The 22,660-nt window shown below is 36.7% G+C and overlaps 1 protein-coding gene across 2 annotated transcripts in view; it reads left to right on the top strand.

Moving 5' to 3' along the window:
- irs2a (insulin receptor substrate 2a) overlaps positions 1 to 22,660 on the top strand; it is a 374,597-nt gene that overhangs the window by 4,011 nt on the left and 347,926 nt on the right. Inside the window, exon 2 of one of the 2 annotated variants that reach the window (XR_009647703.1) lies at positions 5,146 to 6,053. Coding sequence is in view for 1 of the 2 variants with exons in the window: in XM_060859922.1 (XP_060715905.1) it covers positions 5,146 to 5,150 (5 nt within the window). In the remaining variant the exon portion in view is untranslated. Of the gene's footprint in view, positions 1 to 5,145; positions 7,146 to 22,660 lie in introns of those variants that run through there. The other variant, XM_060859922.1, reaches the window with a different exon arrangement.

The raw sequence follows: 22,660 nt of genomic DNA, 5'->3' as shown, positions 1-22,660 counted from the left end.
AACAAAGTGCGTAGCATTGCAGGTTGGGGGGGAAGGCGCTCATGTTTTGGTCTTGCTGTCAACGAAAGATTAAATAATCGCGATATTATCACACACAAGTTTTTAGTGCTTGCATAAGTAGTCTATGACTCGTGCTGCATTATTTAAAAGAACGCTATTCTTAGACTGTGAAGGGAACGTGAGATTGTTGTTTTGAGGCTCGAGCTTAAGTAAGATCCTTGTTTTGCGTCTCCAGCACTCTTTAAAATGTTCGAAGAAAATGCTTTGTTTTACTTTATCGTTCATCTCGGAATGTCTCGTGTTAAAAGCCATCCACGACTTGCAGCAGCGAAACTAGCACCGATAATTTGCCTAATTATGAGTGGGTGTGTGTGCGCGCGCCATGGAGTGTTCTCGCATGCTGGAGCAATATGCTGTGATGACTAATGTAAGTGCCTGGGGCCTTTCACCGAGCATGCTGTTTTTGCATGTGGCAACACACAGCCCCGCGTGTTGTGCACCATGGCACGTACTTCATACTGCTTCCATCCTCCACTGTGTTCATATAACATACATATAACACGTCCAATTGCAGCTGAGCAATGATCCGTGAAGGTAAGGGTTTGTTAATGTCCAATGAATTAAACCCCCCCCCCCCCCCATATGTTAGTAATGCACATAACATGGAGTAGGTGAAATAGAAAGAGTAGGCAAACATGTTTGATTTATCCCCTTTATGGATAAATCAAACCTGTTAGAGGGTTCATGCACTGAAGACCAAATATATAATTTTTTTTAAGATTTGTGGTTATTTTTAACAGTTTCTTTTATTTTTCGACAGTCTTACTTTTATATTTATTTCCCTGGTTAAAAAAGAAGGAAATCAGGAGCCTGTTGGAACTACAGTGGGAGGGAGGAGATAGTGAAAGGACTTTCTTTCATGATACTGGCTGAATAAAGCTGCTTGTGGCCCCATTATTTCCGAAGATCAAAGTGGCCACAGTTTGACTTTTAGTTAGTGCTGTTGTTTTTAAGGGTTTTAGATAAGGTGCAGATAAAGGGACAAAGTGCTCTATATAGAGATGAAAACTGATTATGAATGATTTTTAAATCTCACACACATCAGAACAGGCTTAGTTAAAGGTCACAGTAGATTTATACTTTGCATTTTGTTTGGGCAGGATGAAGAAAAATTATTATTATGAAATATTATTATTTATTATTTATTATTTTATTATTATAAAATTATAATTATTAAAAAATTATTATCATGAGCATGAGTAAAATTTTGGATGCAAAGTAGTGCTTCAGTGAAGAACTAACTTGTTTTTGAGTGACAAGATGGGGGAAATCCACATCTGGATCATGATGCTGAAAGATCAGCGTTCTCATCATTTTATTATTTCTTCCATTATTTAAATTTCTAAATTGTAGCTGCTTATGTTATTATTAAAATTTGTCTGCTTTCTAACCTCTCTATTCCTTCTTTAGTTCAAAGAACTAAACTCTAAGTTCACTTAAAACAAAGTGAATTAACTTTCACCCTTCAATTGACATGTAATGTCAATGATAACGCACAAAATTAACTATATTGTCAGCCTTGCAATGTAGAGGTGAAAGACAGATAAAAGAGAGAGGTCCATAGGGTAGAAATCCTAGAGATATGAATACACAGTTAGTTAAACTCATTCTGTGTCTTGCTCTATCTTTCAGGGTTCTTGGGCCTCCTTGAGTTTGTGTATGTGTGTGTGGGGCAGATGGCCAGTCAGGGAGAAGTGTGTGTGTTTAAGTGCACCTGCTACTCCACTCACTTCCGCCTGTTATCAGGCATAGCAGCAGCACAGACAATACACTAATGACAGCACACCATCTGTTTCGGCCCCAGGACAGGGGCTAGTAGGACTCGTCCCTTAAAATGTCAGCAAGACAGAAGTTGAGAGTGTGGGAATAATAATAATAATAATAATAATAATAATAATAATAATAAGCATGAAAGAGGGTGATGGAAACAGTATAACATAAAGATATAAAGACAGTGAGGGAAACAGTATAACAAGGAACAAGGAAATATGAGGAGAAATATAGTGTTCTTTGTACTGCATATACAGTATGCAAGCACACAGACACAGCCACTGGATCTGTTTTGATCAAGCTGGTCGGGTGTCAGCATGGCACTTACTCACCCCTGGCCTGTGAGGCGAGGAGCCAGCTAGAGCTGTGTGCATGCTTAGTATACCAGTACCATCCCTTCTGTTACAGCCTCATTCTTTCTCTCTTTCACCCTGAAACCCACTGTACTTCTCTCAGTCCACAGCTTTAAACCCATTCTGACCTGTTGTTTTTCTCTTTCATTTTCTTTCTCTTTCCCTCCTACACACACATACTCCTCTCTATCTCTCATTCACTCATTCATTCTCTCTCACACACACACACACACACACACACACACACTTTTTCACTGCTGCACTTCCCCCTTTTCCCTCCCCCTCCTTCTTTTCTTCTTCATGCCATTCATTTCCATTAGTGCAGTTTGGCTGTGAGACTGACTGACAGCTCAGAACAGAGGGCATGATGGAGGGCTAATTTAGTTATTTCAAGAGTTTTCTGTCAGATTAGACATGCAGAACTCTAAATGGAATTTTAGGTGAGCATTCCTGTTCTGTCCTTGCTCTCTTGAACGTAATATGAGACTTAAAAACACCACCTTTAACCCAGCCAGACACCTGCTTATCTAATACAGTATGCATTCACACATTCAGTATTTTAGACTCTCCCCACTCTGCAAAGCCCTCAGTGGCTAAACTAGGCCGGGATGTTCCCAGCTAAGATAACTGCAGCAACACCGTCAACATTACCCACATTTAGCCTGGGACATGAGAAGGAGATTACGCTTGAGGGAGAAAGGGGATTAGACATTGTTCAGCAGCTTGTGGTGAAGGGAATAAGAGGCGTTTACACACACAAACACGCTCAAGCTCCTGCAGGTCCAAAACAAACCTGTCCTCAAATAGACCTCACATCCAATACAGCAGGGAGGTTAAGTTACACTTGCAGTTTGTTTGTTTGTTTATTTATTTATTTACCATTTTTGCAGTTTTATACCATCATCCAGTCATTTTTCATAAATCTGGAGATGTCGTTAGGGCACAAACAGTATGATTTCTAGAGGAATCAGATTGCGGCATCTCAGTTGGAGACCTTTTGACATCTTCACCCAATAAGGCTTAGAAATAGCAATTTCAAACCTCATTTAATGTATGCTCTTTACCTGGCTGCCTTATACCCAAATGATCTGCTTACATCTTTGGTTTATCTTGTTGGGGAGATTTAATGGGTCTATGCCGAATTGCAGAAAGCTAAAACAGTGCCCTTTGAATGCCTTAGTTTTACTTTCACTCATTCATTTTCATTTTTTAGATAGTGCTCACAATGTCACTGTGGGTGTCTTTCCTAGCAGAATAATTGGGCTTATCTTAAAAACCAAACACTTAAAAGAGTCAGAATGAGCTCTTAATTTTAACATGGACACTAATTTCCTCAACACTGGTCCTAGTTGTGGTTTGATGCCCATTGAAATGTTTTTTTTTTGTGTTAAGATATGGATGTTGTCTTGAAGTTTCCATTTCAGTTCAGAGCAAGGTAAATATTGAACAGTGGAATGCCTGGAATGTTGAGTGTACAGTATCATTATTCTTACAGTATTCAGATTGATCTTTGTAGATTTGAAGCAATCTAGATGTTTTTCTTTCTCAGATATAGCAGCTGGGCTTGCATTGTATCATGATCAATGTTTGAATGCTGCACATTATGTACTTAGAGTAATTATAGCTAGAGTGAGATGTTAAGGACAAACATGTAACTGTGTAGGTTGGGTGGGGGAAGAGAAATGCAAGCTTAAGGATAACCTAGTGATTATTGAGAAATTGCTATGCAACATTTTCTCCAAGTGACCATAATGGTGCCTTTATGTAACGCAATTGGCGTTGAACAGATTTGGTCTGGGAAACTGCAGGCTATTGTTGAAGGATCTTAGAGCTTTCTTAATTAATTGTCTCCTATGTAGATTCTGTAAAAATGGACTGATTTTACCATTTTCTGTGAGAATGGGCCTGAGATTTTCACATCATTCCTGGACTGTTTTCCTCTAGTCTGAACAATCAGCAGTTTTGCAAAATAGAATTTTTCCTAAGGGGCTTGAACCAACTTTATGTGCCAGCCTTAGGGCCATCGAGCCACTTCATAGGGAACAGAATTACAATAGCTTGCACTCTGGATTAATGCCTGGGCTGCTGTGTGAGGACACATGAACTAAAATGGCCTCCAAAACATGCTGCATCAGCCTGTTATGATGGGCAAAGTCTCGACTGGAAGCAAAAAAAGACAGGGTAATGAAATATACTGCCCATATTCACATATTTTATATTATCATCTTCTAGTCTATTCTTTCTAGTATAATTGCTTTTTGTGCTCACAGTTCTAACTAAGTACTGGTTAGTAACTAGCCTAGTATTGGCTAACCTTGTATACTAAGGATAACCTAGTATCTAAGGAGCCATTGATGTAATTTTTTTGTTTTTTTGTTTTTGCAGCTTTGGAAGTTTTGCACTTTTTTAAGTGACCACATTCTACATACTCTCTGTCTAAAAGCTCCCTAACAGTGTGCTTGAGTTTTTCTTTATTGATAAAATTATGTATTTATTCATTCAAAGTGCTGAGCCGGAGCTGGAGAATTTCCTTCATTCCTTTAGTCAGTGGCTGTAATTCCATTGGGATTATAATGTAATTGTATTGGGATTAGTCCATCGATGGTTACACAGTATCTGACTAGGTTGATGTTCATGCTCTTACTGCTGTCCCACCCTCATCCCCCATTTATCTGTGTGGGATTTTAAACATGACTGTGCATGAAGAGTTAATCCCTGTCATACACCATCTGTTCAAAAGAGAAGTTAGCAGTAGACAGTGGAATGTTTATAGAATCTTTTATAGGAAGGGGCAATAGTCATATTGTACCTCTGACACCTTATTGCTGACTCGCCAATTAACTCTGTCACTATATGGTTTATGTTTAGTCTCGTGTCTAATATTATTACCTAGAAACATCTTTGGATGGGAGGAGTACATGCATCTTTTAACCACAGTGCTTTTTATTTTTCTGTCCCTCAGATTGATCACCTCTTGGATCACTGTGGTAGTGTAGGCCTATGACCAGAGGCGGCCGCCGCCGCAGCTGAATTTTGCTGCTGTTGATGAACCTTGACCTTCGACCCTCACTCTGCATTCCTGACAGAATAAATGTTGATCCTATCCAGGCTGGACACTTTAAATGTGGCCCCCTCTGCAAGCATGGAAACCACAATCTGCTCTGTTCTTCAGGAACTGCAAATTGCTGCTCTGTAGGTGACAAGAGTCACAAACTTGTGTTATGTATGTATGTTGTATCAGTTATTTTTATTGTTGTTAACACTTTATTTGGTTGGCCTTGGAGGAATTAATAGAAATACAGCCACACCTCATCAACTTACCCTGCAAAAACCATAACCAGAATGTCTACTATTTACCTTACCATACACATGAACCTCAACAAAGGTACATATTTAATAATTTATTTATTTCTAGGTTAATGACTAATGTTCATGACCTTTACTGATTAGCGACAAAGACCCAGGAGATGGCTACATGTCCTACCTCAGGAAGAGAGTCTTTTGGGGGTGTACAAAAGTCAGACATAATACTGATTTATGTTTTTATCATTATTTTTCTTTACATTTCCAATCCAAAGCCTTACTGTTTCACTGATATAGAATTTGCTGGTATATAATAATTAGGACCTATGTAATAAGACAGATCTAAAAATGCAAATTATATCTAACATATTTTTTTATAGATGCTTATTTAATCTCACCTTGGCTGACATGTTTATATGAAAAAGGCCACTTAATAATAATGTAATTTGGAAATGTGTCTGATATATGCAAGTTGAACCACTAAATCATGTGGTTGTTGCACACGACGATTACCTACCTTCATAAAAATTAATGCAGGAATAAGTATTATTTTTATGATGAATTACAGTCTCTCTCTCTCTCACACACACACACATGCATATATCATTATATATATATATATATATATATATAAAAAATGTATAGCTTGGTATAGAGATGGAGATGTGCCCTATTATAATGTCTCCCTTTTTGGACACTGCACCAGAACTGGATTCACTGTATACCCAGTGATGGTGAACATGGTTGTGTTTTTATTTGTTGACCTGACTAAGTGGTGAAGTACACCGTGTACTTAGTAACTGGTAGAAACACAGGCACTTCACAGTGGGTTGCCAGTTGTTGACAGCCGACCTTGATGGCAAGCAGCTCCAGATTGTAATACATGACACTTTTGAATGTAGTGCATGTAACTCGTTTAATATGTGAGAGGGAGAAATAAACCAAAATAACTGTAGAATTCCTTTTTATTTACCCCTGTATAATTGTGCAAACTATACACAAAGTATATACATAAACAAATTAGACACACAGTTCGCTAAAGAATCTCTTCTGTCTGAAAAGGATCAAGAGCTAATCTCTAAAATCAAAATAACACAGAAAACATGTATAAAATGTCTAACAGTTTGCACATATGAAGTGTGTATTCTGTCGCTTAATATATACCACGCTGTAGATTTTTTTTTAATATAGGACTTCATAAAAAGAGACACAAAAAGGCACTTTACTACATAATTCTTTAAAACAGCTACTTGATTCTAGCGCAAATCCTTTTCTGTACCATCTGTTCACCCTCTTTTTATGCAATATTTACAAATGAAAAAGCAAAATTAGTTTACAAAGAGGAACCAAATGTGTAAAGATTCTTAATGTATTTGTCGAAAGATTTTACACAGAGATTGACTATATTCTGTTTGTACATTTTCTTTCTGCCTCCTTTAATGAACTTAACATTTAACAGTATTCCTGGAGTATAATATAGTAAAACATTGATTGAACTTGCTGTGTCTTCCATTGTCCAAATGTCATACTTCTATTTGTTGTGATGTTCTAATGCTATTAAATGATATTTAAACTATCTTAGTAGAATATATATTTTATTTGTGTTCATAAAGGATAGGCACATGCAATAACTAAATAAATATTGTCATTTAAGTCAAATGTAGTCTTGTTCTGTTTTATTGTCTATATTCACTTTTTATAATTATAACTGGCTTTTTTTCCCACTGAAAACAAATGAGAGTGACATCAGCTAAATAATCTAAGACTGCTGGGCAAAAGAGCACAATGTCAAAGCTTATTAAAAGGACATAAACTAAGCTGACGTGCGGCACCGGATATTACCATGACTACAGGCTCTGGGGCGAATAAAGGAAGGAACGCGATGTCCAATTCGTAAACAAAGCTAAATGATTACTTCCGGTCGGGTGAGCAGATGAAAAAGGATGAAGGGGGGCCGGAACAGAGCGATTTCCAGGCACAGCGATAAAGAGCGGGATAGTCGGGCATCCAGCCTAAAACTACTCTGACTGCCCTTCGGCGACACGTCTCTATCCTTAAAGAAACGGACACAGGAAACTACCCCACTAAGAACGACCCCATAGTGGAATTCCGTTGTATCTGGCGCCATGAAGAAGCGAGCAAAAGAGCTGCATAGCGCTAAACTGTGTGTGTGTGTGTGTGTGTGTGTGTGTGTGTGTGTGTGTGTGTGTGTGTGAATCCAGTTATGCATTCTACTGCACGCATTAGAACAACTATATTTGTGCTAAACCACCAGGAACCAGTCACAATCAGCAAAAACTTTTCAGGAAGCAAAACTTTTCAAAAAATGGTGGTGCTGCTGTAATTTTCTGTTCTCTCTCTCTCTCTCTCTCTCTCTCTCTCTCTCTCTCTCTCCCACCCTCTCTGTACAGGTAAAACAGTGTTATGATGGTGGACATTACACACAAATAAATCCAACTAGTTTACTTAGAAATGGTATAATGTCTAATAAAATATTAACATAATTCCATTGAGTGACTAGGATCCAGAGCTTAACCAAGAAACACTGGGCATGAGGTTGGAATACACTCTGAATGGGATGCCAGTCCATTGCAAGGCACCATATACTGACATATTCACACCTAGGGGCAATTTAGCAAAGTCTGCCAAACACCAGCAAACCGTTGAAGATTAGGATAAAACCCACAAATACATGGGGAGATCATGTGAAACTCCTCACAGAACAGAACATGAGCTCAGGATCAAACCAGCGTCTCTGGAGATGTGAGGTGGCACCACTCAATGTTTGTGCCACCCATTGACTGATGTGTAGAATTAAAATGACAGGACCCCCTGGAGGTAACCTGGAGCAGGAGCCAAAATCCTAGCAGACAGGAAAAAACAATATTAGCTGAATACTGTAAAAGCATAATATATTGCTAAGAGCCATTCACGTTTGATGTCTTGCACTTGTCATACACCTAAATATGTGGCAGCAGAACAGATAAATATTTGCTTAGAATAATATTATCAGGAGTCAGTTGAAAGAAAATGGCTACAGCTTGAATCGATTTTTCAAATATTACTTGGAGAGAATGAAATCTTATTACACTTTCTATTAAGTAATAATAGCATTACCCAAAAGGGAATGTTGTAGGATTTACCCAAAGGAATATTCATAAACAGGTGAATAGCCTCCCCTTACTACCTAGCCCTGATTATGTAAAAGACTCAAATACATATGAGTAGATTTCCAAGTAGAATTCTTTAAATAATATTAGATTCTGAAGGTTTTCCCTTTCTGTCTCATTAAACAGTCCTAACAAACACACAGACACTGCCACAAGGGCAGAGCCACCATTAACAGGACCATTTTGTGAGTTTCTAGGCCCGGCACAAATGTAGTCCCTGTGGGTGTTCTCTTGAATATTAATTTTCCCTAGTTGAGGCCAGTTGTTGGTCCACTCCACCTAGGGGGTACTGTGAAGCCATTTTCCTTTACTGTGATGTTTGTATATGAGATTGTATGAGGAGCAATGCTACCTCATAGAAAGTGAACAACACGTAGTGAAGGAACGCACAGTCCCAAACTCAATACTGTTTGTACTGCCAGTCTCACAGGGGGAAGGGTGTGTGTGTCTAGAACATTTAGGCTCACAGTGGCAAAAGAAAATAAAACATTTGACAATACTTAGGCTGTTGTAGCATGGGGATAACTATATAAAGAATGTCTTAGATACTTTTAAAAACATGGTATTGAAGTAGAAATCAGAGTCAGAATCATAAATGTAGTGAAGTGTGAATTGTCTACATGTCCTGTACATAATGGTTATGGCCTAGTGTTATGGGGAACTTTAAGAAACAGATTTAACACAACCTTGTTACACAAGTAAACTTCTGTGATCATTTTCCTGCTGGTTTTAATCATGTGTGCATTTTCTCCCTCATGTCTTTAGTGATCCATAACACAAAGAGCACTATGGTGCAACTTCTGCCTTAGGCATAATCTCTCAGCCGAGAACAAATTAGGCAGTATTTTTTTCCTGGTTTGTTCTATGGTAAAATCTAGAACCTGACCCTAATGTAGATGTTTTGCAGATGTTCTGAAGTCATATTTCCCAACAAGCAGACCTCAGACAAACCAAAAAACTCAGCATCAATAAGTAAAAATATAAAGGCTGTTCTTAGCAATTGGTGTCTTAACGCGTTCCAAGAAAGAACACTCACAGCTATCTTTAGGGTGTCTATGCGGTACCATCCACAGAAAACCCATGGGGATTTGCAGTCTTCCAATGTGGAACCATCTTCAGTAGCAGTGGCTCCAAGCAGAAGTGGGTCCATAGGGATGGATTAGGCAGGTTCAAAGGGCTTCTACCTTTCTGATAGAAGATAAAAAAAATTGGTCTTACCATGAGCTGCTTCTTAGTCTCTAAAGGGCAATAAGGATATTGGGGGTTTTCCATCCTGCAATAAACTGGCAAGCTATCCCTTTTCAGACTGTGCCTGTGAGCCTATCATGTGTCATAAAGCTGTACACTAGTAGCTGGTTAAGGAGATTTGTGACTTGACAGAACAAGTTGAGGTTTGGAATTAAATTCCAATTTAGGAAATTAGCTTGTGCTTTGCATTAAGTAGATGGTAAGTTTAAGACACAGAAGAGATGAAAGCTGTAATAACTCAGCAGTTAAGATTCAACGATGGAAGGCTGTGTTCAAATCCCATGACTACCTTAGAGCCACTGCTGGCCCTCAATTCTGGATTGGATTCTGCGTCAGTTGCATTGAAAAAGCATCTGCTTAATGATTTTATGAAAATCATAAAGGCAGATGGGAAATGATGTTTGGGCAAGTGATCTACAGGAAACGTAGTCAAAACAAAACAATTATTACACACGGATACAAACTATAGGCTGGCCACTCTCACCACAATACTCTGTCCATGGTGATCATTGCTTATCCACAGTATTCAGTAGCTCTATTATTGATAAGTTTTGATTTTGCAGTACTCATTACTAAGCAGTTACAGTAAGCTCTCACTGGGGACCACTTAGATTTTTCTGGTAGATTGTCAAATAGCAAAAGCAATGGATGACTTATGAAGTTCTGAAGTCAGCATCAGCAGAAAATCATGATGTGCGTGGTTTAGAACCACTAATGACTAAGTGGGAAGCGTAATGTAGCATAATTTTATAGTCTAGTAAGTACAAGAAAAAAGTTTGGAAACCATCAATAACGTCAAAATAATTTAAGAAGATTACCAGGGATAAGAGTTTCCATAAAACCTGCTTATAATGGAAGCCCTTGGGCTGTGAAGCACTTGTTAAGGAAGTCAATAATAATTTATTAGAATTCTAATTTTAAGTCTGTCGTAAAATCTAATTTCTTTAAAATGTGTAAATTAAGATCTCACCCTGTGTGAGCAGCTAGAAATCATTTATTTTTATTATTTTTTTTATATTTATTTTAGAGCTGATGAATTATCAAATGAGGACACGTACTGGTGAGGAATAGTATGCGAGGTGAGCAATAATCAGAAGCAAAGCGGAATATTTTTTTAATTAAATTTTAATTTAATCTCTGTCATACTACAAATAAAATAAGCTAAAACTCCTAAACTAGCCAGTGACACTTCAGTTACACTGGACAAAATAGTAACATTGATTTTGATTCATTCTGACACCATACAGTAAGACAAATATCCTTGTTTTTTTTTGTTTTTTATTTTCAACAGATTTGTGGTCAAATGGGTGACTTGTGTTTGCCATGAATGCCTGTTAAATATATTCACAGGTGTTCTGAATATGAACAAGGTGGATTATTAACTTCAGTCAAAGTCCAGTCAAAAGTAAAAAAATGGCAAAAAAAAGTTTTCTTTCTTTTTTTTTTTGACAGAAAAGGGTTACAAGCTTTCTATTTAACATATTTGGCATTTGGAAGAAACATGGCAAACACCCCGTAAAGACTTGATAGACATCATTGACTGTGTGGTAGTGATTATAGTTTCATTGTCAAGCTACTGATAAATATACATTAAGTTGTGCCCTTCCATCTTATATCAGATCAGTGATCCATGTAATGGATCCCTGGTGATTATACACTACTGATGTAACATATACAATAAGCTGAAAAATGCTAGCCTGTACTCCTTCAAGGATGTCACGTGGATGTATACATGTACTGTATGCGCACAAACACCCACACAAAGCATGTAGGAGACTTTATCCTTCTAGACAGAACATTGCACCATCTCCGTGGATTCCATTAGTAGCCATGGTAGCATACACACATGCATTATGCAAACGTGTGTGCAAACACACATCCGAATATGAGTGTTGTCTCAAAATCTCTGAGAGAACTGCAATGCTCAGAGTTCTAGCGTGAGTTTGTTTGCAAAAGAAAAAAAAAGATTCACTATACAGTCAAATGTACAAATAATTCAAATCCAATTCAATGCTGGAAACAATACTGAAAAGAGATGCTGGAGTGAGAAAAGTAAAAATAGTGAAAAACCATAAAAGGCTTGGGAAATGAAAATAATGAGATTCAGAACAACTTTAAAAACAGGCACTGTCATCAAAAGTTTTTTTTCATCACCACTTTAACAGTTTTTGTCCAGCTGTTGACATTTACTTGAATAGCAGGTATCATTAAGAGAACAGGAACATAAAAAAACCCTAACCCCTAAAACACACTAAACAACTTTTTTTGTCGTTGAAATCCAATATCCAAGATATTGAGCACTTCTTATTGCATGCTATTCTATATCAAATAAGCCACTGATTTAGTAAATCCTTTTGCACAATATGCACATGAACATAAGGTATGAGGACACTGAGTTCTGGACCTCTCAGGATGAAATTTATTTAACCCCACATAATATATCAAATGACCACATTCAAAATTAAAACAGCAACATCCTGATGATGTATTGGCTAAATGTACCTTATGATATGGAAAACGTTTCCAAGACTACCTGATAATCAGCGATTGTTTCTTTCCTCAGTGCAGCTCTCAAGAGAAACTACAGTTCCATTTTGCATTGTCTATCATTGTTGAGAGATAACGCGTTATATACATTCACAGGCCTCTTAAGAAACATACATAGACCTGCACATTCATATAATAATGGCCATACATACATCAATTGAATATTGTATATAAGTGTGCTACAGATGCATATAATCAGCAGTTTGATGTTGCACAGTGGGAGCCTTGCATAACAGACACAGTGATATACCAACTGATGTACACTGCTGAATTAATGAATTCACACCTACAGTGTTAATGAAAGCCCATCTGCACTGTAAAAATGAAACTAACACTGCAGCTGTCAATTTAGCATTTGGAAATTTGCTGTGCACCACAGATTAAATAAATGTCAGAGGATGTTTTGATGTGAGCACAAATCATCTTCTATTTGCTGAAGACACCAGCCACTCTTTTACTGCTGTGTTTTAACCTGTGTGATGCATTGGCTCTGGGCCTCTTTGAGCACTTATGAAAGATTACTGCAGGAAGCCATAATCCCCAGAGGCCAGCGGAAATGGGTGCCTCAGTTCACAGTGTGCTAATCTAATATCTGATGATGTTGCCGAGTTGGAGGACATTAAAGCTCTTAAATAAGGCAGCAGAGATTGATGCAAGCAGGTGATAACTTGGATCTTAGATGCATCAGACTCCAGAAGGGTCTCAGTCCATCAGAGCAGATGAAAATTCAGGACACACATCATGATTTGTGTATTGTGCACTAATATGGACTTTTTTCATAATATTTTATGCAATTTTTTCCCCTAAAAAAATAATTTACAATTACTTACACCTTAGAAGTGAGTGGATCAACATTTTGTAATGTTTACACACAATTTTACTCATGACATTTGCAGCGAAACTTTTTTTTTTTTTTAGCACAGAACGTTTTTTTAACCCCAAAAGGTCCATTGCATTTCTTACAGATGGTTGTAAGTGAAATTACAAAAAATAAATAAATCTAATTTAATCTTCATGCAAACGAGTTCAGTTCTCGTGCTTTACCTAACACATTTACTGTTTAATGTTCATGTTAAAAAAAAGAAAAAGTATTTATTCATTGCTCGTAAGTATTGGGCGCGTGCAGACCAGCTCTGCAGCTCACGTGCGAAGAATAAACAACAGCTCACGTGCACGAAAACTGTCAGCGAGGGGCTGGGTGCAGATGCACACGTGTACACAAACGAGAAGCTCATTCCTGCCACGCAGGAAATAAAATTTAAAATAACGCGATACCTGGACTAAAATTTAAAATGCCGCCCTGATTCTATTAAAAAAAGTTCTCATAATAACGCAATCATTTGATCGAAATATTGATGAGATTTTCATGCATGGGAACACACAGCTTTCGTACATCGACACCAAGCAGCATAAAAAACCAAAAAGCTCTGCAGTGTTCCAAACAGCACCGGAAATGTGTTGCGTAATCTCGTGCTATGCGCGCGCAGGGGCGGTGTGATGGGGCGGAGCTGGGCTGGGGAAAGGGAATTGGAGCTCGCGCAGGGAAGAAAACAAGTCCACGTGCTCGAAGCCCCGCCCCAAACCCTTTAAACTCCTCAAATCGCCTCTCAATGTCTCTATGAGAAAGCAAACAGAACTGATTAGCCCTTTTCTTCAAAATCTCATGACAAACGCTGAAACAATCCATTATGTAGATTAAATAATTTGACAGTCGAATGCAAAAAAAATAAACAATCCTATTATATTAAGTTATAATTATAATATAAATTGAATAAATGCTCTTAATTTGGATTCCCTTTAGCTACAGCTTCAATATCTCAACAATGTGTGTGCTTATGTGTTATGTGTGCTTAGTCTTAGTCCACTTTTATTTTTGTTATATTTTATTGTTTTTTTTGTTGCAAATATAAAGGATGATGAACAAAACATATTTTGATATATTATGAATATCAGCACAAATGCATATCTAGGAGATGCATATCTAAACTAAGAGCCATTGATCTGCATTTAGGCTGATATTCATGATAGTCATTGTAATCACCTAACATGACTGCCACAGTCTGGCTGCATCTTAGAATTTATACTCAGTATCCCTTTCTTATGAAGCATGCTATGTATTTTCCTTATGACCATTTGTGGTGCTATTGTGCATGGTGCATGGTTCCACAAAAGTCCAGAATAATATGCATTAAAGCATTTATTACTAGGAAATAATTTGATGTGGTGCCCAAAAGCAAAATCTTGTAATGATGTATTATTATTATTTTTCTTATGCTTTTTTTTCTTCTTATTTCTTATGTTATCTCTCACATAGTCTTGGACAAAACCTCAACAAAGTTATTGACACTGTTCAAAAAATTCACACTGATCTTAAAGCTTGAGGGTTTCTAGGAAACAAGGCTTTCTAGGAACCCATTCAACATGCTGCTGACATTTTCCATTGTCTCTGCTCTATTTTATATGTCAGTTTATCTGCTTAAACTCTAGGCTTATTTTGTCACAAGGGCATATTATTGATAGTTATTAAATGACAGTAAAAGCAATAGCAAATGTATATCATGACAAGAGGAATGTAAGTATGAACTTCTGAATGTGCAAGGAGTTTAAAGGGTGAGAATTGTGAAATATATGTAATTACAAAAATATATACTTAGTACATCAAGTATCTAAACAACAACAACAACAACAACAACAACAACAAAAACACATCTTATAGCCAACTTGTTACAGCAAAAGAAAGTGAATTTCTTTTTTGTGGATTGAACATATATATGTTCTTTATTATATATTCTTTGTCTCTGTCTCTAACACAGTTATAAACACCTACAGTATTTGCACAGTGACTAAACTATTATTGAATTCCTCCAACATACTCTACATTCTCTATTTGTACAAGATAGCTCAGGTACATGTGACAACTTGTGCCGTAATGCAATGTTCATCTTCAGACTTGGCTGTGAAGTAAAATACTGCATTTGTAATTCTTTGCTTCACATGGCAACATACCCAGATGTCCGCAGTGTTTTGACATTTATTCCAGCATATTTGATTATACGGTCATTTCTCATCCTCAACTATCAAATTAGATCCTATCACATCCTATTAAATCTTCTTTTTTAAAAGATTTCACTACAGTATAAACTCTACAGTTTCACTAATGCTAGACCAAATCATTGTAAGAGATTATACATGGTGAAACAGCGATATGTCCATGCTGGAAGATTTTCAGAGAGATAGAAGTAAGAAGTGTAAGAGCAAAGGAATGCACGTACTACAACTGTCAAGACTCCTCAGCCCCAAGGTTGTATACTGTGCTCTGAATTTATTTCTAACTGAAGTGTACTGTACATCCTATGTGGTGTGTTTTTTTTTTTTTTTTACTAACGTATGTACATCTGTCAGACTTATAGTGAATCTATGGAAACAGGCACAGCATTGTACAATGCCCAAACCGCTATACAGAAGTCTTTATAGCTGAGCTTTAGGTTCCATTGAAAATTTCTCATTGGGCTGCTGTTATACATCTGCTAGAAGATACAGTTTCATGTGCTTAGGTTTGTGGAACCTTGAGAAGCAACTTATCTGTCCTTCTCTATGTAGACAACAGAGAATAGAGGGGAAGCAGTTTCCATGGAAACACACTCATTTCAGATCTCTGTAATGACAATAAAATACTTTTTATTTATAAGAGATAATACATGGTTAGACTGAACTATATTTGTACTTGTACAGAACGTGGGTGCGTGTAGCTTTTGAGCTTTCTTTTTTTACTTTTTTTAATCTATTTAGGCAGATTTATGTTCATGTGTAGGTTTATTTTGTCATGATATTTGTTATTGCAATATTTATTGTGACAATATTAAGAACCATATAGGAATTAGTATTTAGGGCATTTAGCAAGAACGTTGTCTTGTTGTCAAGTAATGTAACATGCCCTTATGCTCACACGTGTGTGTGTACTTGTAAGTCCACGTGATTGTTGGTTAGTCCATAAATAAGTTTACTGATAAGAAGCTGGATGTGAATATAGTACTAGCTACAAAACAGTTAAAGAAGCAGTTTACTTTTACTGAACCTTGTTAAAAAAATTCTGGTTTGTGTTATCACTTTTCTCCTTTTTCTCTGTCGTGAAGTTAATAAGACATGTGAAGTTAATTAGACACTGGGGAAAGAAACACCTTCTTAGAGAAAGCTTCACCATATAAAAAATGTTTATGCTGTTCTATATAACAGCACATAAACAGCACATTTTTAATCACCTGTTTGTTATTATTAGTCAAATTTCTTTTAAATAAGGTTACTATAGAAAAAAACTGAAATCTGTACCAATTTGATTTGAGAACTAAATACTGCTGTTGTATAATGAACTATATTATATTATCTGTGACATTTATTAGAACCTTTTTTTTTTTAACATTTTCACACAACAATTATCATGGGGAAATTTAACATCATGAGCACGTCTATGATTAGCTGAGATTAAGCACAACAAGATCAACCATTTCTAGGTCATTTTTAAAGGTATTAATTTGACGGATAAAGGTTTTTTCTTTAACTATATAGTAGTGTGGACTGAAAACTGTTTGTGACAATTATCTTTGTTATCTAGCCTCGACTAAACATTCTGGTACTGAAGGTCAGATCATTTCCTCCTGATTAAGTCTCTGGAGATCACATGTTGTTTTCACTTAATCAGTAGGTAGGGCATGAAGATTTCACTTGTAAACACTTCTGGTATTAATCTAAGAAGCAAAGAACATTTAGTTTAATTACTAGTAATTGATGCCTATTTACAGTGTATGTGTGTCATGTGAGTAGTGACAATACGTACGATAAAATTACGTTAATAAATTTTCATGCTTAAGTGTATTAGGTTTTACAGAAATGTTAACATGTAAACTGCATAGAACCTGAACATTAGAACTTAAATGCAATACAATCTACCAACAGAAATATTCTTAAATCCATATATATTTGTTTTCAAATGATGTACTTTACTGCTACACAAAAGTACATAATATTAGTCTTGATTCTAAAAAAGTGTTTATAGTTTATTTTATAGTTTATTTATAGTTGGCAGGCAATGCCAATGTTTCATATGCTGCGATGATTTTACGACCTTTGCAACAACAACACGTCAATTATCTCCCACACACCCACCTCTGCTTGAAACAACATGTCTGCGAGTGTTTATGAGTTTCGGTGCAGTAAGTCAGATAAACAATAGTGGCATAGATTGTGTTGCCTAAGGTGAATTATGAAATATTACATGAGAATGTCATATCATTGCTTCATCCATAATTTTCCTTCCCTGTAAGGGAGTGGCTTGTGTGTGTGTGTTTGTGCATGTGTGTGTTTTCTCTTAAACACAGGTACATAACTACACGTAGGTAGTGCCTTTGTCACTACATGCTGTGCAAGTAAACTGATCTGCAGCACTGAGGTGGTGAACCGCCTAGTAAATGTAGTAAACAAGTCATTAATTTTTCTCACACATAATCTTCAGCAACACCGGTTAAATGTTGCATGGACAAATGACCAGATTAAATGAAAAATAAAATGTAATAACATCTCAGAACCATGCACTCCATAAATCTCATATTTGTTTGTTGTAAATAATCTGTGAAAAATTAAGTTTATTATTTCACATTTACAATGCAAAGTTAAGTGCAGTTAAATGTGAATGTATTTGCTTAAGGCTAGTCAATGGCTTCAGGTGTAATATGCTGATGATTTGATTCATGTTTAATTATGGTTATAATTATGAATAAGTTTTCAAATGATATGACTTTTCTGCTCATATATAATACTTACATACTTACTTACATACCTACACCCACTTAAATAGGAAAACCTGAAAACCTGCTTATTTATGCAGTTATTTGTTGGTTCCAGCCGCTAGGAAGGATGTAGCAACTTATATAATCACTCTTTATAACCCTGCTGTGTTTAAAAGCATCTCAATATGCCCAAAACATTGAACCTTGACCTCACTTTGTGCTACAGCAGCAGAAGACCATACCAAGTTCCACACCTATCATCTAAAAACAAGAATTTGAAGCTTTATTAGGTTCAGACTCAACCAAACATTAGAAAAAAATCACAGTGTCTTTTCCCAGCCTTCAACAACAACAACAACAACAACAACAACAACAACAACAACAACAACAAATGGTTAATCTACTCTAAAAATCCTTTTCTGGGACCATTATTGTAAAAAGTGCAGCTACGTTTTAGTGCCTTAATCAAAGAGTCATTAATAATTCATCTATCTACTTTATAAATGAGTAGAAATTAGAAAAGAAAAACAATTAAATTTTACAAATAATCCAGAATATCTTGAATTAAAAAACACCTATTGGACTCAACTCTGAGACACCCATGCTATAATCGTCTTCCGTGCGATGAAATTTTTGGACCTCCACTGAGACAAGGCTGACTCTGTGAGAACCCTGAGACATCTACAGATCTACCGGCTCCAGTTGGACTCTGTGATACTTGTATATTTGTAACCACACCATCTAGTGTCACCAATATGAGGATGGGTTCCCCTTGAGTCTGGTTCCTCTCAAGGTTTCTTCCTTTACCAATCTAGGGAGTTTTTCCTTGCCACTGTTGCCTGAGCCTCCTCAGACTTGCTCATTGGGGACAAATACACATACACACATACATACATACATACACACATATACACTGTGAACTGTATATATCTTGAATTTTTATTATATTAATTCTTTATACTTTCTCCTTATGTTTATCTTTTGTTCTATGTTTATGTTCTGTAAAGCTGCTTTGTGACAATGTCCATTGTAAAAAGCGCTATACAAATAAACTTGAATTGAATTGAAAAAACTTGAATTCCCTCAAATGTTTTTCCAAAATTCAAAGGTAATGTAAGAAAAATATTCACTAGCAGGTTTATTAGTAGTGACATTATTGTTGGCTTGCAGCCGGGTTTAGTAATCAAATGCATTAACTTCTTGATCTGATCAAAATGTACAACCAGGAATTGGTAGATTGGCATCCTGAGGTGTAAACTCTTGTTTAACATGGTGCTAATGCATTTGTATCAGTGACAAATCCACAAGTTTCTGTTCATATTTCCCATCTTGAATTGACCAAAAACAAAAATGTGGTCCTCAGTATAATCTTAAATTAAAAACAGTGCACTCTGTATCAAATGGATCATCCCTGCTGGTAAATAATTATGATTCATCTCTTATCTCGAGGATGTGTTCTATCAGGTGTATAATCTCAGTTCCTTATTTATCATTCTGTGTCACTATACAAAAAAGTGAAGGCACATTCTGTAAATGTAGTTAGAAATTTTGACATGTTATCATGACATATGATCCTTTTTAAAATGAAGTGCACAACTATATGGCTTAGGTTTGGGTTTGGGCAAAAATTGGGTTGTGTGTGGCCCAGCTTAAGCGCATATGAAGAATTTTTCAGTGAGGGTGGAGAGATGTGCAGAGGTGCCTCAGCATCATCCCTCTGCTCTGTACTGACTGAACCATTTCATCCATAATTTACATTTCTCTCTCCCGTCTCACCCCCGCCTCTCTCTGTCAGTCTATTCTGAGCCTAAAGAGGACAGGAACAAGGCTGGGGAACACAGTGTACCACGGCTCTGCGCAACGTAATCAGCCGCTCTCTCTTTCACACATCTCTCTCTCTTCCACCACACATGTTTGCATTTTATACTCATACACACACACACACACAAACACACATATATCTCATACCCCAAGTGACACGACTATTACTTAATAAGTATACGAGTATATTTATAACACACATTTATCACATAAATCAGTGATGCATCAACTCACTTGTGTATATTCATAATCTCCAGGCCCAGTGATTTACTTTTATTATTGTTATACCAGTTATATCACTGCAGTCATCTATTCCCAGAGTCATAAAAAAGGCAAGTTTGAATATGAAATATATGAAATCATAGAGTTTTCATGTTTACCTCAGAGGTTTTACCTTAAACATCCTACAGGGATTTTTAATGTTCTGACATTGTGAGGAATTTCCACATTGGAGAACCCAATCCATCGTACTGATAAACTGATAATTCATACTGTTGGCACAGGGAATCAAAGATAAGTGATTAATTTTATTCTCACATGCTCATTTAACCACAAAATGACAAAAAGACCACCATTTTCTGATCTGTGGAACTTCACTGAAATTCTAACCACAAGAGGAAATAAGAGCCTAAAAGCCATAAAGATCTCCTCCAGGTATAACCAGTTGCACAATGCTAACTGGTGGTCATTCACATAGTAGCATGTTTTACTGAGCCAGTCCTTTAAGCTTGGTCATGATAAGGGAAACACCTCAAACAACATTATAGGATGTGAAGTGTGTCCAACTTGTCTGCAAAAAAGAATGTTCAGTAAAAATCGATATATTCAATTCAATTCAATTCAAATTTATTTGTATGGCGCTTTTAACGATGGACATTATTGCAAAAAGTATAAAAAGGTTAATATTATACAAAGATTTATAGAAAGATTCAATATTAATATTATAGTTATATTTAAATGTGTTTGAATTTATAACCAATGATCAAGCCTGAGGTTACCGAGGCGACTGTGGTGAGGAAAAACTTTCTTAGATGGAAGAGGAAAAAACCCTGAGGGAACCTCATCTTCATTTGGGTGACACTGGAGGGTGTGAATATTAACTGTTATAAACACCGGACAGTGTTATTACTGTTACTATTACTGTTATTTCATTTCTACAGTCATATACACAGACATATTGGTGTCCTCAGAGACCACGTGGAATTAGGAACTTCTCTTTAAAAGTTCCCGATCTTCAAGAAGCAGAACACAACTGGAGCTGGCACAATCACTGAATGCCTTGGGATGAGTAGAAAAAGAGAATCTATTCTAAGGTACATTGTGCTCTGGTGGCCCCAAAACCTTACAATTTTTATTCAGATTTTTCCTTTAATTGATCACCCAGCTCATGTGAGGCAAGACAACAATTTGTGAAAAATAAGAACATAAACTCATTTGTAATCAGTAATGTTCTGGTTATAAATGAAGAATATGATTTTTTTTTGCTATATTAGATTTGCTACATGTTGGATTAGTGATTAGTGATCAATTCCTGGTTTCCTCCATGGTTTGCTCCATGTACTCCAGTTTTTTCCCCAGTCCAAAGACATGCAAGCATGTGAGTGTGTGTAATTGTGCCCTGCATTGGGTTTGTAGACACCTGACTTTCTCACCAATATGTGGTTCTTCAACAAGCCACAAAGTTGGAAGCACATATTTAGAATCTGTATGCTGTAGCGTTGTAATTTCTCTTCACCGGAACTAAGAGGCTCATGTTCCATCATGACAATGTCCCTGTGAACAAATTGAAGTCAATGAAAACATGGTTTGCCAAGGTTAGAGTAGAAGAACTTGAGTAGAGTCAACAAGATGGAAGAAAAGTATTAATACTTTTGATTTACACATTTAGTTTTAGTGCAGAGAGACGCTTGTGTGTGTTTTGGTATTGACAACATTGGGGACAGCATATTCTCAGTTTAAAATCCCAAACATGAATATACAGATCAGTCTGTTCACTCCAGTCATTTCTTCCATGAAGAAAGAACTCATAATATGTCTCCGATGTTATTTTAACTCAATTTACCTCATTCCAACTTGCCTCTGCCATGTGGATCTAAATGCACTTGGACATTTACTTCTAGGAACACATTGTAGGACTTGCATAGTGTAGATTTTATTCCACAGTAAAACAAGCACTGGATATGGATATCAGGCATGATCAGTCCCTTAATCCTTCTTCTATGTGATGATGATGATGATGTGGTAGCTTAGTGGTTAAGGTATTGGACTACTGATCGGAAGGTCATGAGTTAGAATCCCAGGTCCACCAATCTGCCACTGCTGGGCCCCTGTGCAAGGCCCTTAACCCTCAATTGTGTAAATTGAAATAAAATATAAGTCACTCTGGATAAGAGAGTTTGCTAAATGACAGAAATTATAAGTCCCTTCATTTCATAATTCAGCCTCACTATGCTATGGGCTCACTATGCCATGTTTTCTTTCCTTCTTTTACACTTAGCATTGGTTGCTCTTTTATTGGATATTAAAGGCATGTGTTCTAAATGCAGAAGCAGTCGGTCTGCATAATTGTGCCAACTAAGCAAAGGCATTTCTTGGTTTCAAAATGACT

This window comes from Tachysurus vachellii, chromosome 24 (assembly GCF_030014155.1).
Source record: "Tachysurus vachellii isolate PV-2020 chromosome 24, HZAU_Pvac_v1, whole genome shotgun sequence".
Taxonomy (NCBI): domain Eukaryota; kingdom Metazoa; phylum Chordata; class Actinopteri; order Siluriformes; family Bagridae; genus Tachysurus; species Tachysurus vachellii.
This window is presented reverse-complemented; position numbering and strand designations above follow the sequence as displayed.